The 22,319-nt window shown below is 25.4% G+C and overlaps 1 protein-coding gene across 1 annotated transcript; it reads right to left on the bottom strand.

Annotated features, from left to right (window-relative positions):
• Nucleotides 1-136: 136 nt before the first annotated feature.
• Nucleotides 137-22,274, bottom strand: LOC126899745 (calcineurin-binding protein cabin-1-like). The gene is made up of 32 exons (XM_050674897.1): nt 21,979-22,274; nt 21,182-21,295; nt 18,331-18,465; nt 17,852-17,953; nt 17,089-17,297; nt 16,792-17,026; nt 16,577-16,697; nt 13,597-13,744; nt 13,352-13,519; nt 13,108-13,299; nt 12,871-13,044; nt 9,775-9,946; nt 9,493-9,605; nt 9,233-9,422; nt 8,960-9,125; nt 8,748-8,889; nt 8,560-8,652; nt 8,199-8,379; nt 7,955-8,132; nt 7,720-7,856; nt 7,547-7,660; nt 6,969-7,133; nt 6,232-6,330; nt 5,501-5,710; nt 4,985-5,124; nt 4,055-4,280; nt 3,292-3,361; nt 2,909-3,108; nt 2,681-2,844; nt 2,381-2,624; nt 1,624-1,692; nt 137-1,557 (listed from the first exon to the last, which is right to left on the bottom strand). The coding sequence occupies exons 1-32, from the start codon at nt 22,072-22,074 to the stop codon at nt 502-504; spliced, it is 5,823 nt and encodes a 1,940-aa protein (XP_050530854.1). The 5' UTR covers nt 22,075-22,274; the 3' UTR covers nt 137-501.
• Nucleotides 22,275-22,319: the final 45 nt, after the last annotated feature.

A 22,319-nucleotide genomic window follows, 5' to 3' on the forward strand; every position in this document is an offset into this window, starting at 1 on the left:
CCAAGAGGATATGTGAGTCTGACCTTCAACTAAATCTATTATTCGAAATCTTTATAGTTTCAGATAAAATATTTAAACATTAAAAGATTAAAAATTAGTACAATAATAATTTTAAGTTATTACAATACTAAAAAACATTAAAAAATATACTTATTTATTAGGTTTCAAATATCTTGTAGAAAAAATAATAATTTTAGTATAAATTAATGTCAAAAAATCATGATAATTATATACACATTGAAGATAAAATAAGACAATACATATAATTAATTACAATTACTACAACACCATTTGACTAGATATTAAAAAAGAAAAAACAGAAAATAGAAAACTACTAACATTAATACTGATATAAATGTATAACTTCACACAATAATTACCAAGCCACACAATAAATTTAAATGTGCACTTTTTTAATTTAAATAATAAGATTTAAAAAAAGTATAGATCAAAAATATATTTATATTTAATATAGGAAAAAAATTGACAGTTAATTTAAAGTTAATCTATGAAAATTATTTCTGAAATTGATTTATTACCATTGTTACTATTTTTTTCAGTTTTGGTAATTGTTAAATTTTTTCCAAGTTGCTGAATTGCTTGTTGAAAATTAAAATTTTGAGATGAGGGAATACTATTTGAGTAGTGTGGACCTTTGTGTATGTTTATATTATCATTTGAATTTACAACAGGAGTTATACTTAAACCAGGACAAGATGATAGCAATGTTGCTGGATTTAGAGAAATAGGTGTATTTTTCATTTCTATTTTATTTTGAAATACATTAGATTGTAATCGAGCCTGTTCTGCAGCAGAATCTAAATCAATATATACCGAATTTGGTTTAACCAAATTAGACTGTTTGACTTTTCCTTTGATGAAGTTTTTTTCATGAATATTATTTATTTGATTAAATTCTACTGGTCTGATTTTTTCATAGTTTATTACACTGTTAAATTTTGATTTTTCTAAAGATTGCCCTTTTGACAATTTATTTGATCTAACACAACTCAATTTTCTACCTACTTCTAACTCTATTGTAGATTTAAAATGGGGACTTATTTTAGATTCATTAATTTTACTGGTGTTAATATTCTTTGAACTTTGTGGAGTATAATTTATATCTAATTCACGTGATTTAAAATTTTGAACAAATTTTGACTCTCCATAATTAATATTCAGATTTTTTTTTGATTTTTCATACTGAAATGCATTCATATTAGGTTGTTCCAACAAGTTATTAATAGGTGATTTATTAATGGAGACAAAATGTTTTTGCTTGTGACTACGTTTCAGTTTTTGTTTAGTTGCTTGTAGTTTCTGTTGTAATGTAATATCACTGTTACTTAACTGAATTGGTGAAGGACATTTATTTGGATTTTGCAATGAAGACATAAAAGACAATAATTGATTTGATAAATCTTGATAATAAGGTATACTAGAAGATGGATCAGGATGAAATGATCTTTTTTGCGATTTGGGAGGTAAAGGAGTTGATGTTTGAAGAGATTCTGGTTTTACTGCAGATTTTGATTGTGCAGTTGTAGAACATATAACCTGTAAAAAAAAAAAAATTGAAAAATATATTTTTAATTATGTAACATAATCATTATTGGATACAACCTTCCCAGTCTCTTTTTGTTTGTCAAGCTTTTGAGCATGCTTTATTATTACATCAATAGAAACCTCTTCCTAAAAGAAAAAAAATTTTAACTACAAAATTTATTTAAAGTATACAAGATAATTGGTTTAACTTTTTCTTAAAATAATAAACTTTTGAGAATTTTTTTTATTTTGCTTTATTTGCCACTATTTGTTTCTCGATTAATAAGTTGTTTAATATTTTTTAGATTTATCCCTTACCGTTTGAAAGGGTACCAACTTAATTTTTTTTTAAAAGCAAACAAATATTTAAATTTTTTCTTTTTTTTTTATTATTGATTTATCCAATTTATTGCATATGGCTAACATATTATACTACTTTAAATATTGGAAAATAGTCCAACTAAATTAATGACTGGTCAATAACAACTTTTGAATCAGTATTTCAGAAGTCATGAAAATTGTATACATTTGATACAAAGAGGAGTAATACATAATAATAAAAATAACATAATCTGCACCTCACCTTCAATTTTAGAAATACTAGTTCAAAAGTTATTATCTAGTTAAATTATATATATAATTGATTAAAGGTTTTATAAATTAATTCTTGTCAGCAAATACCACATTTCTTCTTATGTAAAAATTAGTAAATCAAAAATTGATTTACTAATTGTTATGAAGGTATAGTTTTATTTCATTTTTGAACAAAAGTATTTTAATTAACTTGAATTTATATTGAAATTTAATCATTTTAATAAAAATATAAAAGCATTACCTTAGTTCCTAAAATATTCTGGTATATATTTAGTAATAATTTAGATAATGATATTGTGTTTTCTTTTTGCTGCCAGTGCTTCATCACTTTTTTGTAAATTTTATACACTTCAACTAATAAAAGTTCATTTTTAGATTGATTATTAAATTTTGAATTTTCTAACTTAAGTTTTCGCAGTATTTGAATACTAAGAAATAAAGCTTCTTTAGAAATACCTTCCCGTTCATCATCACGTAAATATTTTCTAAAAAATAATTAATTATTAATAAAAAGTAAAGATAACATCTAAGTTGATCCTACTTTTCTGGTTCAGGAATATTTTTTAACTGAATAGCTAAGTCTAACAATGATTTGTAATCACCCGTTTCCTTTAGAAAGTCCAATAGCAAATGAATACATCTACTCATATGATATGCAAATGACCCTGGTCTATCAATTTCACAAACTGGTATTCGCCAAATACCCTATAATATAAATAAAAAATAAAAGTGAAGTACAAAATTATTTTTAAGTGAAAGAGATATTTACTTGAAAAAAATTGTGATTTTTTTGGCCAGCAAATAAACCACGACTCCCTAGTAGTAATTCCTTACATTTTGTAAAATTTTTGTGAGTAGATGATCGAAAATAAAAATGAGCTAATCTGTAGTAAGATTTATAATGTTGAGGAAATCTCTTTATACAGTCTTCTAAAGCATTTATGCAACGTTGGATCAATTTCAAATGTACTATTAAAAAAAAATTTTATTTAAACTTTTACAAAAAAGTAAATGAAAGGGTCAATAAATTGCCTTAACTAAATTTTTTTTCACTAAATTCCTAAGATCTAAAACCTTATTTATTTGATCCTCTCTATATATTTGCTCTTTCAAATATTTTGATGCATCTTAAAAATTTATAAATAAACTTACATTGAGATAAATGGTTATTTCCTTGAATACAATCCAACTTAATTTTTTTTATAGGTACTAGCATATCTTCCTAAATTTTTAAAAATAAATAAATTAGTTATAAATAGTATTAATAATTTTTAATAAAATAGTTTTATTTTTGTTATTAAAAAATATAACATTGAATTAATCATTTTAAAAATGTTGAATATTAATTAAAGTAGAAATAGAAAAATACAATTTATAGAATTTAAAGGGAAAAATATCACTTATTATGCAACACAAGGAAAAATATTTATTATATTAAATAAAGTTCCTTTAAATTTAATAGAAAAATATCAATCTCATATCAGTATACAAAATGTAAGATCTAATTATAATTGTCATATTAAACACTGTAATTACATTTTAAATTATTTAATTATACTATTTAGTGGTAATAAAATTATTAAATGGAAGAGGGGCATATTCAAAAAAAAAAAAAATAGTTGGTGACTTTTTATATTAAATATTGGTTTAGCACAGTCGATGAGAAGGGATTTAACCCTTATAGCTCCTCTATATATGCCACTGATAATAGTTGTCTTATAGGCGCCTTTATAGTTTCATAAAAAAACAATAAGCAGGGATCATTCCCAATGTAATAAATTATATATTTACATGCAAATACATAAGGTCCGCAGTGATCTATTTAATCACTTTTATTCTTGGTACTCTTAGTCAGCACTACTCTGAATTACATACAATTCTATACTATAATGGCAAATATAAATAATATCTTCACCTGCACTATTGGGAATTCCAAGTATTTCTCATTAAAGGTTAAGTTATTCCTTTCTTGATTTAAACACTTGCTAGCTTTATAACTTGTTTTAATGATATAATGAGTATTTTCTATCTTTTTGGATTCAAAAACTTCATTGAGAATGCAATCTAAAGTTTGTTTAACAACTATATCCAATTCTTCTGCATCATTTATTTTACAATTTGAAAATTGAAAGTTTGATTTACTAAAAATCAAGTGTCAGTAAAATAATTAAATATAAAATATTAAGCAAATATAAATAAATAAATATACATTTGATATAAATACACATTACCAAGGATGTGAATTATATACATTTATACATTTTGTTTGAGCCTTTGAAAGGTTTCAAGTTTGTGTTACTTTGTCATAGGATTATATATTAGCGTAGAAATATTTTTTTGATTTAGGGGGATAAATCCTAATCTCCCCAAACTATAATATCGGAAAAACACATTACTAAATATTCAAGTCAATTAATACAAATTTGTATTAGGTGATAATGTGTATTATATTATTATTATTTTTAATTATGTTTAACATCCTCTCTAAATTCTATTGCTCATGTCACATTGGATGGGAATACCTACATAGCTCAGCGCAACTTGTGTATAGAAAAAGGAATTGATATTTGAAAAAAAAAATTACGATAATAAATTGTAATAATAATAAATCAATGAAGTAAATAATCAATGTATTTTTTTTAATAAGACAATACAATTCATACTCAAGCAAATTATTTTTAAAAAAGGAGAAGAAATTAGAAATCATTGGCGCTAAATGAAATCTAAAATTTTATGATAACAACATTATATCAAATTATTAATACAAAATGAATTTTTAAATTATAGTTTGTATTAGTTAAACATATATGTATTAATTAATTTAGGCTAATACTATATTGCTTACTTGTTTTTATTGCATACAGGGGAGCTATTTGATATTTGATCTAAAGCTTTTTCAATTTCAATTAATAATTCTTCATTTAGGGAATTATTATCATACTTTTCAAGTAATTTTAAAGTACCCGCATGCATTCTATAAAAAATCTAAATAAAAATATTAACAAAAATTTAATTTATGTTAAAAAAGACACAACAAAACATAACAAATTTAAAGAATAATTCTTTCTAGTGATATCAGTATATATTACAATATTTTATACATTAATAATTTATCTCAAAAATAACAAGGTACATATTTTATGTATAGAAATACATTAAATATTTCTGAAATGACTTGTAAGTAGTATATATATAACAATTTAAATGTAATAGATTCAGTTATCTTTATCCAGATTTTTTTTTTTTTGTAACATACACATTTCTATTAATAATTGTCAATTGATTTGATGTTTTAATAAAATTAGTCAATTTTTAATTTAAAATATTGGCTAGAAATATAATAAAAACAAATTTCATTTACCTCCAATACTTCAATAGAATATAATAATGGAGTAGTATATTGAATATGATCAGGATACTTAGCTCCGTATGAATCTAAATATTCTATAGCTTTTAAATAATGCTTCATAAATATAGAAGGATTATCATCACTTTTTTCTGCTATTTTTCCAAGTATATAATGGTGTACCCATCTTTCATCTTGAGCATCACAATCTGTGTACTCCCATACCTTAAAAATCAAAAAAATATTGATACTATATTACTTTAACTTAATAAATAGTGTGATAAAATAAATTGAAATTAATAAAGAAGTTTATCAATAAAAAAAATTTTAAGTTTCAAAAATTGTAATTAAATTTCTTTAATATATATTATAAATAAATAAGAACTATTATTAAAAATAAGTTATAAAATGATTTTAGTATTAAATAAATATTATCTAAATGTTAAATTTCATGTTTTGCAGTATTAATCAGGAATATGACTGGTTGGGAATATTTTATTTTGTAATTTTTTTTTGGTGAGATCATATCTAAAGTAAAGCATTTTATATAAGTTTTTTTAGAGCTGAATTAATATAATAACAAGAATTTGCTTAATATATAAAATATAATGACTAATAATATGCTTATTTAGTTATAATTGTAATGATTACACTATACTAATTATTTTTGATAATCTACATTTTGACAAAGTTTAATATTTATTACTATTAAAAATAGTAAAAGCTATAATTTATTCTATATTTACATTGTTTGCTGATTCAAAACATTTTCGTGCAACTTTTATCATTTTTTCTTTTTCTTTTTCAAGCTCTCCAAACATTTGCAAACTCATACTAGATGTTTCCTTAAAAAAATTGTTGGTTAACTATATTATGTTTCTTAACATCAATAAAAATGAAATATTTTAGGATAAATAAAAATTTTAGGTAAGTTGTTTAGGATATAAGGATTAAAAATGATCATTTTGAGAAAATTAAATTATAAGTTTTTGTTTTTATGATAACACTATAAAAAATTCAAAAACATTTATTTCATGTTTTTTTATACATAATTTTATTTTAATATATTACTACAAAGTAAAAATCACAATTATAGTTTAATGATACACGTAATTAAATTTTTGTATAAAAAGTTATGTTTACCTGTTGCATTTAAGTGCCTTGTATATGAGATAACAAAAGAAGAGATTTATTAAAAGATTTTTTCATGAATGGTATATCTAAGAAAAATGTTTACAACCCTCTTTAAATTATATTTGAATATATTTTTTTATACAGAAGGTTTTATTCATCTCCTATAAGGGTGTCTTTGATTATGTCAAGTTAGTTTGTGACTGTTCAAAATATAAAATGGTTTTAAAAAGTCAATACATAAATATAAATAGCTTTAGACTAACTGGGATATAGTATTTATTATTTAGTTAAATTTTGACTATATCTTGCTCTTAATTTTAAATAATACAATCAACTAAAAAATACATACTTGTTTTAATAAACGTGAGCAGTATGAGTGAATACTATATGTAAATGTACCATATTCTATTAATAATGTAGTATTTTCAGGATTTATCTTTAATGAATGTTTATAACATCTTCCAGTCATATGAGCTCTTCTAATTATATCTCCTTCATTTTTTATAGATTCACACTTGAAATTTGAAAATATTTATATAAAGATAATATTTCAATATTACTTATTAGTAATTTAATTTTAACTAATACTAGAAAAAAGTAAACATATTTTAATATTTTTTAAGAGTAAAATACATTATTAATTTAAATGTAAATATGAATTAAATTTATTTAAAAAAATGTTCTTATACCATAAAAAATTAGTTTTCAATAAATTTTTATTTTTGTTTTTATTTTTAAATCTTTAATTTTATGTTGTTATTTGTTTTAATCCCTATACATAAAGTATCCAATAATAACACAACACATTTTTTAGCCCTATTATAAATTTTTCATTATATTTTCTTTTTTACTTATGCAAAATTTCAGATAAAAAAAACTGCTTTCCTCTAAAGCATAAAATAATTGAATATAAAATTTAACACTTACAGAATTTAACTTTGTTTCAATTTGACTACCTCTTGCCAAAGCCATAGCTGCCCATGAATCAAAGCGATTTATTTTATTGCAAAGATCAAGTAAATAATATCGTATAGCTTTATTCTAAAAATATTTTCAAAAAATTAACATTTAATTTAATATTAACAAATAAATTAAACTACCCAATTTTTATTTTTAAAGTTGTAATCAGCTAGAAGATAGAAAACATGTTCAACATCTTTAGGTAGTGGATTATCATTCGCTGGAAGATTATTAGATTCACCTCTTATAAACTCCATTAAAGTATCTAAATATCGATCTAAATAAAAATAATAATGAATAGTTTTTCAATTAAACATAATAATTTAAATTTAGTTCATTAATTTAATCAATAAAATTATAATATTAATAAATTACCTGGTTTGATTTCATTAGGAATTAAAGCAATTACTTTTTTGAATATTATTTCCGTATCACAATTCACAGAAAAAAATTTATACACACCATCAAAAGTAGGCAGTTCTATGGGTTGATGAAAATAGGCTAATTGTCTAGCACGAGGCCATGTCAGAGCAAGACCCATAGAATTATGTTGCTGAAATTTTTTTAATATAATTTCAAATTAATGAAAAATAGTTATAATGAAATATCAAAATATTACTTGTAGTTGTACACCACGAGGTTTGTTATTACGTTTCATTAAATTTGTATACAAACATTGAAATATTTGTTCTACATGTTGTGCAAGTGTTTCAGTATAAATATCTAAATGAATGTAGGGTTCTATTTCACATAATATTAAGTAGAGAAGAACGCCATCTTCAAAACAACACCATGATCTTCTAAGAATGATACATAGAAAAATTTATACTTTGATTAATATATTTATAAATATTAAAAGGATAAAAGGATACATATTTTTTACGGGGAATTTTTAAATTCCATATTAAAATTATCATTTTTATATATTATTAAAATTATAATACATAGTAAAACTACTGTTTATATTTCTAATTTCTTACTTTCCTAAATATTCATGTCCAAGAATTAATAATGACAATGACTGAGGGATACTGGACACTTGTAAAGATACTGAACTTTCTCTTGACTCTTCACTAAAAATAATTTTTATAATATAGATAAAGAATTAAATTTCTTGAAATAAAATAACCAAAAGTTATAATAATGGCATATTGCATATAAAACTTACTGCTTTAATAGATTATAAATTAACAACCACGGAGATATTGCATCAATTTCCGGATTTCCTTCAACTGTTTCAATGAGATATGATAGTAAATTTATTACTGATTGTAGTAGCCTAGACTTAAATCCATGAGGTAAGTCATCAACTAGGAAAACAAGGCATAAAACGCATTTTAAAACTAATTTTCGCTTAAAGTATTTAATGAATTCACTTACAAATTTGAAGTCCAACAATTCTTATTGATTCTAACATTGCATTAAAAATATTATTTATAAATTCAGCTTGACTGGTTTTTTGGATTGAATCACATTCTTCAATTAAACTTTTACGGTGTTGTAATATAGCTTCATATAAACATGGCTCACACCACTTGAATAATTCCTGGAAAATATTATAAAATCAATTTTTATTGTAGTAGATTTTTTAAAAAATACATTTATCATTAAATATTAAAAAAATTTAAAAAATTCTAAATTGTTTAAGCATACATTATAGTTTTTCAATTCAAAAAATGATTTTAACAGATATATATATTGATTTAATCGAGTCATAGTTTGATAGTTAGGTATTTCTATAGTTGTACGGCTTTGAGACTTCAATGTTTCTTTTAAGATTTCAGTAACAGTATTAAAGTCCTGTGCTTCATACAAGTCCTTCACAGTACTGAGAATTTTATTACTATAAAATAATGATAATTAACATAATACCATTCAATCATTACAATTTCAATAATATATTTATAACAAACCGTTTTAATGTAATAATAAGTTTTTCAACTATTTTCTTATTAATTCTATAAAAATATTCTATATTTGGTATCACAATTTCATAATCTTCATAATTATTTAAAATAGATGATAACTGAAAAAAATTCATATTGAACTATTATTGAATTGAATTAATAAAATTAATTTTAAAATATTAATAAATAAAAATAAATTACAGAAAACTTACTAATATAAAAATTAAAAAGAATACAATTTAGTATTATAAGAGAAAATATACTTAAAAAAACAAATAAATAAGTTACTGTATTAAGCACGTCACATGTGAGCCCAATTTCTTTTTCTTGTAAATGAAATAATGCTTGTAACCAATAAAACCGAATAGTAATACTTTCATGATCTTCTTTTAAATCTAACATTGAGAGAATGTCATCTATATCACCCATCCATAAAGTACAAAATTCACCACCTAATATACTATTTAAAACGATTATTGTCAAAAAATGTACATAATTCTATTGTTTCAAAAATCAAATATGATTTTAATATGAAACTTGGATTAAAAATTCAAATATATTCTGAGTATTTCATATTAGGATAAGATCTAAAAAAGCTAATGCACAAAAATGAAAAAAAAAAAATAGTTTTTACTATAAGAAATATTGAGTTTTTATTTAAAGATAAATATATTATTAATTTTTACAAGAAAATTTAAATAAATTGCCAGAATATTATTCCCATTATTACAGAAGTACCCAAACCAATACAAAAAAATTTTTTTCAAAACATTTTTAAGTTAAAAAACTTTTTAATAAATAAAAACAAAATGTAATTTTATATATTTTGTAGATTAATTACAAAATAATAGTTATTTAATGTGTTCTACAAACTTAAATTATTGTTGCAAAAAAATTTTAAATAAAATATTTACTTCTAATTTTTGGACAATATCAACAATATACAGTTTTTGTACTGTAGTTATTTGAAAAAAAAATTTTTTTTCATTTTTGTAAATTGTTTTTTTAGACCCAGATATATCAGATCAGAATATCAGCAGATATTCTTCTTCTTCGCCTTAATCCCAACTACTTGGGGTCAGCCACCCTTATCCTAAATTTCCACTTGACACAATTTCCCACATCATCTACGCTTACATCAGCTGTCCTCAAATTGCATTCCTCTACCTCTTCTTCCTTCAACATTCATTTCCATAACTGTTCTTATAACTTCTTATTCCTCTCTCTTCATAACCATCTAAATCTATTTTTTCTCATCTTATCTACGATTGACGCTACACCTATACTCCCTCTTATATGCTCATTCCTTATTCTATCTTTTCTAGTCACTTAACTCATCCATCTAAGCATTCTCATCTTTGCTACACTCATTCTCTGCTCTACTTTCTTATCAACCGCCCAACACTCTGAACCATACATCACAGTTGGCCTTATTACAGTCTTGTAGAATTTATCTTTCAGCCTCATTGTAATTCTTTTATCGCATAAGACGCCAGACGCTTCTCCTTATTTCAACCACCCGCACTTAATTCTATATCTTACATCCTCGTCAATACCAGCACTCTTTTGCACAACTGACCCTAAATACTTAAAACTCTCCACCTTTCCAATCACGTTCTCACCTATTATCACTGACCTCCTCATTTTATCTACCTCAAGTTCACTTTTGTCAAACTCATACTCTATATACTCTGTCTTACTCTACTTATTCTTGAACCCTTTTCTTCAAGAGCTGATCTCCACACCTCTAGCCTTTGATTAATTTTCTCCTATTAACATAAACAACATGCACCACAGCACCTCTCCTTGTATTTCTCTAGTAATATCATCCATCATTATAGAAAATAAGTAAGGGCTTAAAGCAGAACCCTAATGCACTCCTACTTTTACCCAAAAACCTTCTGTTACTCCTCCCACACTTTTTATCTTTGTACAAGTGCCATCATACATATCTTCTATTTTATTAATGTACCTTTTCGGGACTCCTTTTCTTATTAATGCCCACTATAAAACCTCTCTCAATACTCTGTCATGCGCTTTCTCCAAATCTATAAACACCATACAAAGCTTTTTCTTCTTTTCTCTAAACTTTCCTATTAATAATTTTCATCATAAAGGAACTATAATAGTTATTCAGTTTAGTAAATGGATGCTACACTAAGAAGTATTTTCCTTTTTTCCCCTAAAATTTACTATTAGTTGCCTCACACAAAATAATGGCTCCATTGTTGACCTACCAGGCTAAAATCCAAACTGGTTTTTAGGTACCGATGTCTCATTTCTTATTTTCTTTTCTATTACCTTTTCCCAAATTTTCATACTATGACTAATAAACTTTATACCACTATAATTTACACATTCCTGTATGTCACCTTTACCTTTATATATCGGCACCACGATTCTATTCCTCCATTCATTTTTGTATTTTCCCTTCTAATAAGATTTTATTTAAAAGTTCCTTCAACCACCTAATGCCAAGACCGCCTAATATTTTCCATACTTCTACTGGCACTTCATCTGGTCCTACTGTTTTATATTTTTCATTAATGCCACAGCCTCCCATACCTCATTCTCACTGTTTAAATCTACCCTGTCCCTCATTCCACAAGATATCCTCTTACATCTCTTTTGGATACTCCTTTTGATAGCAGATATCAATTAGTATTATTATTTATTTATTTTTTTTTTTTTTTTTACAACCGTTAGGTTTGTTAATACCAATTGGATTGGTATGTCCTGGTGAAATTTAAGTACAGTGATTTCCCGTTGCCTTCTGCACTGGAAACATGGTGCTTTTTCATCACTATAGAAGCGCACACTTGGTCACCCATCCGTTCAACTACGGCGGTAGGCGCGACTTAACACTAGAGTTTTGTCAATAACTAGTGTGACCACCACGCCACACCACACATTATTATTTATTATTTCATATTATATATTATATATTATTTATTTAATTTATCAAAAATGATAATAATCTCCACTAAGCAAACTCATAAAATCTTATTTTATACAATATCAATGTTCGAACAATTCTAGGGGGTGGCACTTCTAAATATTATTAAAAAAAACCTACCCATGTAGCTTACGGTCACCTTATTGTTGCTATTTGAAAAAATAAAGATGATGCCCATATAAGGTATAAGGGATAAACATAATAAACATTTTATAAATAATAAATAGAGTTATAAATTTAACTAGCAAATTTAAAAAAAAAAAATTATTTTAAGAGAAATCAAGTAGCTAGAGTTAAAGGAATCACTCTATATATTAAATGAACAATAAGTATACAATGATAATTAAAGTAGAATAAAGAATAATTAAGAAAAGTAAAGGATACTTTAAGTTCAATTTTTATATTATATTGTTAAAAATTATTTGTACCTTCCTTCCAAAGGTTTATGGTCAAGTCTTAATTGAAAATAAAGATCACAGAGTAGTTCTCCATAAGTAAGTACAGATATAATATCATTTTTTACTTTAGTAATCTTTTCATTGTCCAATAAGTATAAGTCAGTTTTATTAATACTGATAATATTTTGAGTTTCAGTATGAATCCTATAAAATATAAGTTAGTAAAAAAAAATAAACTGAAATAATATCAAAAAACATAAATCATACCACACTCTTTTAAATAAATCAATATATATTGTTATCAAATCCAAAGGCCATGCATAATTCCACTTAAAAGTAATAAAAGTCAAATAGATTTGCAGTAAATCAGAAATTGATTTATTTTCATTCATTTTTAAAAAAGAAATTACTTCTTCTTTCTCAAGATCAGTACCAAAAAAACCTTCTTTATTTATTAACCTGTAAATTATTTATTTAATAAATTTATTAATTTTAATTGTATAATACAAACTTTTGACGTTCTTCATCAGATAAATTGTTTTTAAGCAAATTTTCAGTTTGTCCATCACTAAGCACATCTGAAAATTCATATAGTCTGTATAAATCCATTGTGTCCATTGAGTCATCTGACCATTTTATTGAAGTGAGAGTCATTTTATCACTACCATCTTTATTGAACCTAAAATATTTGAAAATTTGCAAACATTCAAGAGTAATTGAAAGTATGAATATTAGTTTATAAGAGCTTAATATTACCCTAAATGTTCTGGTATTATATCCCAAACAGTTTTTGCAAGTGATGACTCATTAACTTTATTATTAGCTTTATTTCGCGCCGATCTTCGACTAAGTTTCAATTGATCTGCTAAAGATGGGGAGCTTTTTCTTCGTTTTGTTGTGTTAACTAGCACAATTAAAACAGACTTTTAGCAAAAATAAATTTTATTGAATGTGTTTGTTTTAAAAATTAGCAAGTGCACACAGAATTAGTACTATTTCAAAGGGAATACAAAATTTTTTATCTGACAATAAGACATAGATTTTAGCTTCGATACAATTCTGAGAAGGTATTAATTTTACCATAATGTGTTTATTTATTTATTTTTTTTTTTTTTTTGTCTGTCATTACTTTTTCTCAGCTCTCACTGGACAGATTTTTCTGAACAATATGTCAAAAGATCACAAATCGTTTCTAATTGAAAACATTACCTTCAAAAATTGTTGCACTCGTTTCCAGTAAATAATGAAAATCCACCCAAAAAATTATGATTTTAAAAATCGGTAAATTTCAACATTTTTTAAACTTTTTTTTCTAAAACTTGCCATTACATATTGAAAAATGAACGAATCAAAATAATTATTTTATAAATTGTAATCTTAGACATTTTTTTTTCATTTGATATAATTTTATTGAAAATCTGACCCTTTATCTTTAATGGTTGCTGTAGTTAAAAAATATGCAATTTAGGCGTTAAAATTTAGAATTTCAGATTTTATTTTTTTAAACTTTAAATAACTAAAACTTTTGAAAAAATGTGTGGATCAATGCAATTATTTTTTCATAAATACTTTATGTTTACTTTTTTCATTTGATATACATATCAAAATTATTAGCTTCACCTGTATGTTTGTTTGTAACTTTCCTTTTTCTTAAAATACATAAGGCTTATGAAAATACCCAAGGATACATGTCTGATAGTTAAATTTTAATTCGTAGGAGGTAACAAATGATTTTTATAATTAAAGCCCATAATGGCTGTAAATATTTTCCAAGAATAATCAGTAAAAAAAATATAATTTGAATGGAAGAAAAAATATAGTTTAAAAAAAACACGCTTTCATAGCATATGAAATTAAAAAGTAAAAAATAAATACAGTTAAAAAAAACACGCTTTTAAAGCACATCAAACTAAAAATTAAAAATCATTTTTAGTTTGTGTTTTTACTCAAAAAACTTTTAAGTTACAAACAACAATAGTTTAAAGGGAACACACACCTTCTTTGTCCTATCCCTGGATCTGCCACTATATAGGTATCCTTAGGAAGCTTATAAGAATTAGTATTACAATTAAAATACTCTATGCAAAAACAAGATAAAAAAAACTAAACTTATGTCGTGTGGGAGGGGGATTTGCAGTACTGTATTTCACCCGTAGGATTATGTTCTTCTTTTCCTTCTTTTTCCCCGTCTTAATCCCAACTACTTGGGGTCGGCCAAACTTATCCTAAACTTACATTTGACACGATCTCCCACATCATCTACGCTCACATCAGCTATCCTCATATCACATTCAATGTCTTTCCTCCATCTCTTTATGGCCTTCCTCTACCTCTTCTTCCTTCAACATTCATTTCCATAAATGTTCTTATAGTTTCCTCTCTCTTCATAACCATCTAAATCTAATTTCTTTCATCTTATCCACGATTGTCGCTACACCTATGCTCCTTATATTTTTCTTCCTTATTCTTTCTTCAAAAGTACTCCACTCATCCATCAAAGTATTAGATAAGTTAGGCTATCCTAACCCAGCCATACTATGTAAAAGGGTTGCTAACTTGTCACAAGATAGTTAACCAAAAGGTAAACTGATCATTGGAATTCTCTATGGCACCTGATGCACCACAGAGTATACAGCTTTATCATAATATTAAGCTCTGCTGTGATGGACCTTTATTTCTCATCTATTTGTAGGAACTATATAGATAAAAATATAGAAAAACCACAAAACAACGAACTTAAGACAAACAAGGATCTTACAGACAATCTGTTGGAACAAGAGCATGAATTGACTGTACTATACAGAAGAATTATCAAATTTAAAAGTCCCTATGTGAACAAAAGGGCACTTAGTAAACCATCAACTAGTAAAGAAACAGCAATGTCAACAAATGCAAATCAGGAATCACAAGATCAACTGGGAGCAATAGTTAACAAAATCAAAGGCCAAAAACTTTGAGGAATTGAGCGGCAGTCAGAGGCGCTCCATGTAAGAAGACTCATTAGGTACCAACCTATACAGATGTGTCATTATGATTTGAGAAGAGGGGCTACAATATTTTTTTGAATGCTAACCGCACAGTAAAAATAAAGTCACATAGAAGCATGCATTACATTCAAAATAGCCCACACTTTTCAAAAGTCATAACAAGTGATAAATCATGGTGCTATATGTACAATCCTAAAACTAAGCAACAATCAAGCCAATGGAAGACTCCGAATTTACCTCACCCCAAAAGCTCTCAGGTGAGTTTTAAGATTAAGATAATCAAACATTAAGATAATGCTTATTTGTTTTTTTTGATATGAGAGGAGTTGTCCATTCAGAGTGTTCCACGAGGTCAGACAGTTAACCAGGTTCATCTAGAAGATTTGAAAAATTGTCATAACAGTTTGCAGATGAAAAGACCCAATTTTTGGTAGTTGGGTGACTGGTTTGCCATCACAGCAACACTCTTGATCATACTGCACTCTATGTACGTCAATTTTTGATAAAAAATTATTTGACCACTGTTGCCTGATATGTGACTTATTTTTATTTCTCTGAATGAAAAGGGATATATAAGGAAGCATTTGCAGACATGTGTATACACATGTATATTTGAGAATAATGTTAGGCATTTTTATCACATAAACAAAATAAAAAAACTTCAATTTGCTGAGAAAATAAATCTTATCCTTAATCTATCATTCTTACAGTAATGCTATTATAGTATTCATGTATAATTGATTACTTACCTTCATGTTTAAATAATGGATTATCAAAATTATCCCCCTTCATAATGTCTAACTTTAAGTAGTTATCTGAATCAATTTGTTCTGAAGTTTCATCATAGAATTTAATTACTTGATATAACAGCTAGAAATAATTTAATAATGATTGTATAAATCATTAATAATACTAAATGAAATTAATGAAAATACATAATAATTTTAATAAATAAATTGTTTACCAAATGGTCATGATTTTCAAATAAATTATTATAAATATTTAATAACCATTTTCCTAAATTGCAAAAATTTTTAAAATCAGATATTTTTGCATAAATTATCAATGAGCATTCATTAGATCTAGAAATTTTGTTTAATCCCAAACATGTATCGTTTGTTTTTATATTATTTATTTCTTTTAGAATTCTTTGCTTAATATCTTCATCAATTTCTTCTGTGCACTCTACATCTAAACCTCTAAGTAAAAAAAATTTGAATTTTATAATATCTAAAATATAATCTTGAAATTTTTATCTTACCCATTAGGACAATAACTTTTAAAATATGATACTAAAGAAGGAAATTTATTATAAATAATCTCTTTAATAAAATGTCCTTTCAAATATTCTGGATCTAAATTCAGAGTTATACTTATGTAATGTAAACAGCAAATATACTCATTACTTGCAAACAATAACGTAATTAAATTATCTAAACTTGGCCAATGATGTGGATTACATTTTAAACCCTGTAAAATTAAAGTTCAGTATACTTATACAATATATTAAAACATTAACTAAAATAACATGCTATGGTCTCACTGTTTTACGATAAAAATGATAAATGTCTTTTTATATTATAACTTTTTGAGACATAGGGGCTATATCAAAGAGATTTCCAGGATTTTCTTGTTATCTCAGTAGGTCAGTATGTATCTAATTTAATACCTGATTAAATTGCTCATATTTTTGTGGGGAGGTAAGTGTGGGTTATATAATTTATGTTATAAATTAAGTGTATAATGTAGACACTTAATAATTTTATACGAAAAATATAAGATAATGTGGCATGGAAAATCTCTCGGAAAACAGGAGATATCAGAGATCAATTGTATAATTTTTTGTATTTCAAAGGCACTCTAAATAGTGTTTTCTTTTTCTTAATGAAAAATCAACAATTTAAAATGTGTTTTTAAAAACTTTCAGGTGATATAAATAATTTGTTAAAAAAAACTTTTATTGATTTTGTAGGTGAAATTATCTTTTCACTTCTCACTCAGTTAATTAAATCCATATACATTACCTCTAAAAATGCTGATATAGCTTGATCAGTTTGGTACATTTTACTATGTGTAAGTCCTATTTTATACCAGAGATTCAAATCTGTATTATCCATTAATAAAGCCTATGGAAATATAAATTATAATAACATTTTAATAGATGAGTGAAGTGTTTAAAGAAGATAAGATAAGGAACAAACATATATGAAGTATAGGTGTAGTGACAATTGTGGATAAGCTGAAAGAAAAGTGATTTAGATGGTTATAAAGAGAGAGGAATCAGAAGCTATAAAAACAGTTATGGAAATGAATGTTGAAGGAAGAAGAGGTAGAGGAAAACCAAAAAAAAGATGGAGGGATGTTATTGAACGTGATATGAGGACGGTTGATGTCTGCATAGATAATGTGGGAGATTGTATCAAGTTGAAGTTTAGGATAAGGGTAGCAGATCCTAAGTAGTTGGGATTAAGGCGTGGAAAAAGAAGAATTAAATAAAACTTACCTCTTGATAATATATTAAGGCTTTTTGATAATTAGATTTATTTGCTAAAATATTTCCTAAATTAGTCAAACAACAATATTTCAAATGTGTTAAAACTGATTTAGAAGAATCCTTTTGATTAAGTGTTGTATTTAACTAGAAAAAAAATTAAACAATATTTAACTATACCATATAATAAAATTCTAATTAAAAAATTAGGTTTTTTGGTGTATATTTGAATAACAGTAGTAGTAGGCATAGTCTTGTAAAATATACTAATGAAAGTATTATAATATTTTTTAAAATTTTTATGATATTCAGAATTCTTAAAAAAAATTGTGTTTGAATAGTTATGTATTTTAAATACTTTTTTTTTTTGTAATCTTAATTTATATTTAAATACCGTTAACTATTAATCTAAAAAATATAATTAATCAAATAAAATTAAAAAAAAAAAAATCATTGAAGATTTTTTTATCATTACTCGTGCAGATCACACACAGCCTTCTCCATTCCACTCTGTCATTAGCCAATTCCTTCGGGTTATCAACTGAAAGTTCTGATTGGGTTCATCTATCCACTTTTTCTTTGGCCTACCTAGTGGTATCTTACCTTCTGGTGTCCAGTTAAGCGCATCCTTTATTATTTCATTCTATCTACATACGTGTTCAAGCCAGCTCATTTTTTTTCCTTTGAGAGTCTGAATAATGTTCTCTTCTCCTCATAGGTCTTTAATTTCCTTATTGGATTGTATTTCATAATCACTTGTTTGATAATTTTTTTAAAACCAAAAATACGCCGTAAGAATTTTCTCTCTAAGACTACCAATTTTCTTTTGTGTCCTTTTGACATAGGCCATGTTTTACATGTATATAGAATCACAAGTTTCATTAAAACCTTGTATAGTCGCGTATTTGATTTTTTTGATAATATTTTGGACCTGCGCTCTGGTTAATCAGCTCCTTCATAAAATTTTTTAAATCTTTTTCATTGCATCCAAGTGTTACTACGTCATAAGCATAGGCTAGTAATGCGTGTGCTTTTCCATTCAAACTAAAACCATTCGCTGTTTCTTCAACCTTCCTAATAACTTCGTCTAGGGCAATGTTAAACAACGTCGGTGACAGGGAATCTCCTTGTTTTAAACCTACTTTTGTCTCGAATTCTTCTGAATAAATATCCATGCAATAAAAATGCATGCTTTCACCATTCTGACTAATTTCAATTGTGCACCAAATTTTTCTGGTTGGACCAGTTTTTTTTGTGAGACTCTTTTGAACTCTACAGCAATGAATTGATTATCTGTTATAAATTTGTTATTCTGATTTTTCATTATTGTCGATTTTGGTTTACACAATTTTCTTATTTTGTTAGCTTTCTTGAAAAACATTTTATAGTCTTTAAAAAACCCTTTCATCATCTCGATTTGTTGTTTTTCCCACTTTCTTTTAACTCTTTTTATTATTCTTTTCATTTCTCATTGTTTCTGGGCTAGTTCTCTTTTTTTTTTTAACACGCTTATATTAGTTTCACCTATATGTATGTTAGTAACTCTCCACACGTCATTTGTTATTATTCTTGCGTATCCCGTCGTCTATGGCCTTCAGACTAGACTGTCGTAACGCATTCACCCCACCCCACCCCACTCACCACCACACGCCAACAACACTATTCCTGTAAAATTTTATTTTTGGTTTTCGTACCCATACATGCGAGCGTACATCAATATTATATACATAAACTAATTTTTATTGTTTATTATTAGATAAAAACATTTAAAAACTCAAATGTTTTTGTATATACATGTATAATACATAAGGGATTACAAATACAGGTAGCTAATTGGTTTTTTATGATGACATTCGCAAGTATATAGCCTTTATTATCAATGGTAATAAGACACATTGTTGTGAGTTTATAAACACACTAACTGGCAATACAGAAATTATATCTATTGACAATCATAATTGACAATAAACACTATGTGACTGTGACAGCGATGTCATAAAAAATTAAAAAGTGAAAAATAAATATAGTTTAAAAAAACTAAAAAACACGCTTTTAAAGCATCGGGCACTCAATATACGAAAAATATAGCACAAAGTCCCCACTCTTTTTTTCACAATAATACTAGTATTTTTAGTTCATAATTGTTTTAAGCTTAGTTTAAAAATTATTTTTAACTTTTTAGTTTGATATGCTTTAAAAGCGTGTTTTTCAGTTTTTTTAAACTATATTTATTACAGTATTCATTGAATCATTGTTTGGTCTAAATGTAGAATAGTGCATTAAGAACAGTAACGCATTCAGAAGTAAAGGAGGAAGAAAGGGGAGCAAGGTTGGAGGAAAAGGAAATATTAAGATTTGGATGAGAAAATAATGAGGAAATGAAATTACAAAGAAAAAGAGGTAGTTTAATGACGTTTAAGCATTTTAAAAGAGTAGGAATATGGACTGAGTCAAAAGCACCTTTGATATCAATAAATACTGCTAGAATGAATTTGTTTTGTAACAGGACTCATAGATGGGTTCCATAAAAGAAAATAGGCATTCCTTAGTACCTAAACCTCTCCTAAAACTGAGTAGGTTTTTAGGGATCAGACTATTTTAAATAGTTCAAAATAAATTTTTATTATGTATTTTACTACTTTACAGAGAGATGTGGAGAGGGCAATAAGTCAAAAAAGAGGAGGGGCGTATTAGTTTTGGGGATAAGAATGACATGAAAATTTCTTCAAGAGGATAATATAAGACAATTTACCAACAGAGAGTTTAAGATTAATAGGAGTGTTTCAATAATATTTTTATTTTTTGATTAAATTATATAATGATAAAAGAATCCCTCTATATGTACTAAATTTAAAAAACTTACAGAACTAATAATTTCACTTTGAAGCAACTTAAATAATTCATCTTCGGCTTCATCCAATTTATCTCTAGCTAAAAACTGAAGAGCTTGGCTATACTGAAGTTCAGCCTTAGTTTCCTAAAAAAAGAATTATTAAACTATACTAAATAAAAATGTTATTACTGCAACTAATGTATTCGTTTCCAATTATTAAAATAATATTTTATTGTAATTAATTTTATAACCTGAATAAATGAAGGTAATTATTGTCTTATTTAGGACTTAGTTCCAATATACACCCTATATACTAAAATAAATAGTCAAAAAAGTTAAATAACCAAAAATATTATATATTAGTGAAAAAAGATATAAAATTCACTATAAGTTGATTATTAAAAGATACAAGAAAAATTAATTATTGGTATTTATCAGATTTCAGAAATAGTATAAAAATAACTAAGCTACAAACTGAAAATCAAATTAAATTTTTTTATACTATAAAGAAAACCCTTTCAATTCAAATCCATTTATTAAATTGTAAATGTGAGTTTTCATTTATCATTATGGTGTTTTAACTTTTATAAAGCATAAGGGATAATTCTGAAAATACTTATAAATAAACAGATAAAATTATTAAATTTCCAAAAACTAAAAAAAAAAACTTAAATATTATAAGTATTTATAAATGGTTTGTAAAACAAAAAAAAAAAGAAGAAAGACAAAATTATTTATCTAGATTTATATTTGAATGCATAATATTAAATCAAAATAAAATTTATTTATTTTAATAAAAATTGTAATTATAACTAAGTTTTACTAACTAATGCTTCTTTTGTGATCTTAACTGGTGCCTCTTCGTCATCGCTACTTTCGTCTGAAGTAGAAGCATTCAAAGCTTTAAGTTTAGTAGGAAACATATTGAATTAAAAATATTATTTATTCATAAAAATTCATAATAATTTTTACAGTTAAATAACAGCTAAAACTTTGATTTGATATAAAATCACTTGTGTCATCTTTGCAATCGTTTGTTGAAAAATAATAAGAACGGTAAGTTTTAAGTAATAAATTATAGTAATTTTTACTTAATTTAAATTCTAATAAACACAACTATAATTTTAAATGAATATAGATGTTGATAACAAAAAATGATAATAGTTGA

The sequence above is a fragment of the Daktulosphaira vitifoliae genome, unplaced genomic scaffold (assembly GCF_025091365.1).
Source record: "Daktulosphaira vitifoliae isolate Bord-2020 unplaced genomic scaffold, ASM2509136v1 Scaffold_2, whole genome shotgun sequence".
NCBI classification, from domain to species: Eukaryota; Metazoa; Arthropoda; class Insecta; order Hemiptera; family Phylloxeridae; genus Daktulosphaira; species Daktulosphaira vitifoliae.

Bases quoted from the DNA above. Each gene is read 5' to 3' on its own strand.
- LOC126899745 (XM_050674897.1), bottom strand. From the start codon at position 22,074: ATGTTTCCTACTAAACTTAAAGCTTTGAATGCTTCTACTTCAGACGAA. The intron at 9,947-12,870 runs GTACAAATAATT...CGTTTTAAATAG, and splicing joins CATAAACCTTTGGAAGGAAG to TATATTAGGTGGTGAATTTT. The intron at 1,558-1,623 runs GTTGTATCCAAT...TTTTTTTTACAG, and splicing joins AACAAAAAGAGACTGGGAAG to GTTATATGTTCTACAACTGC.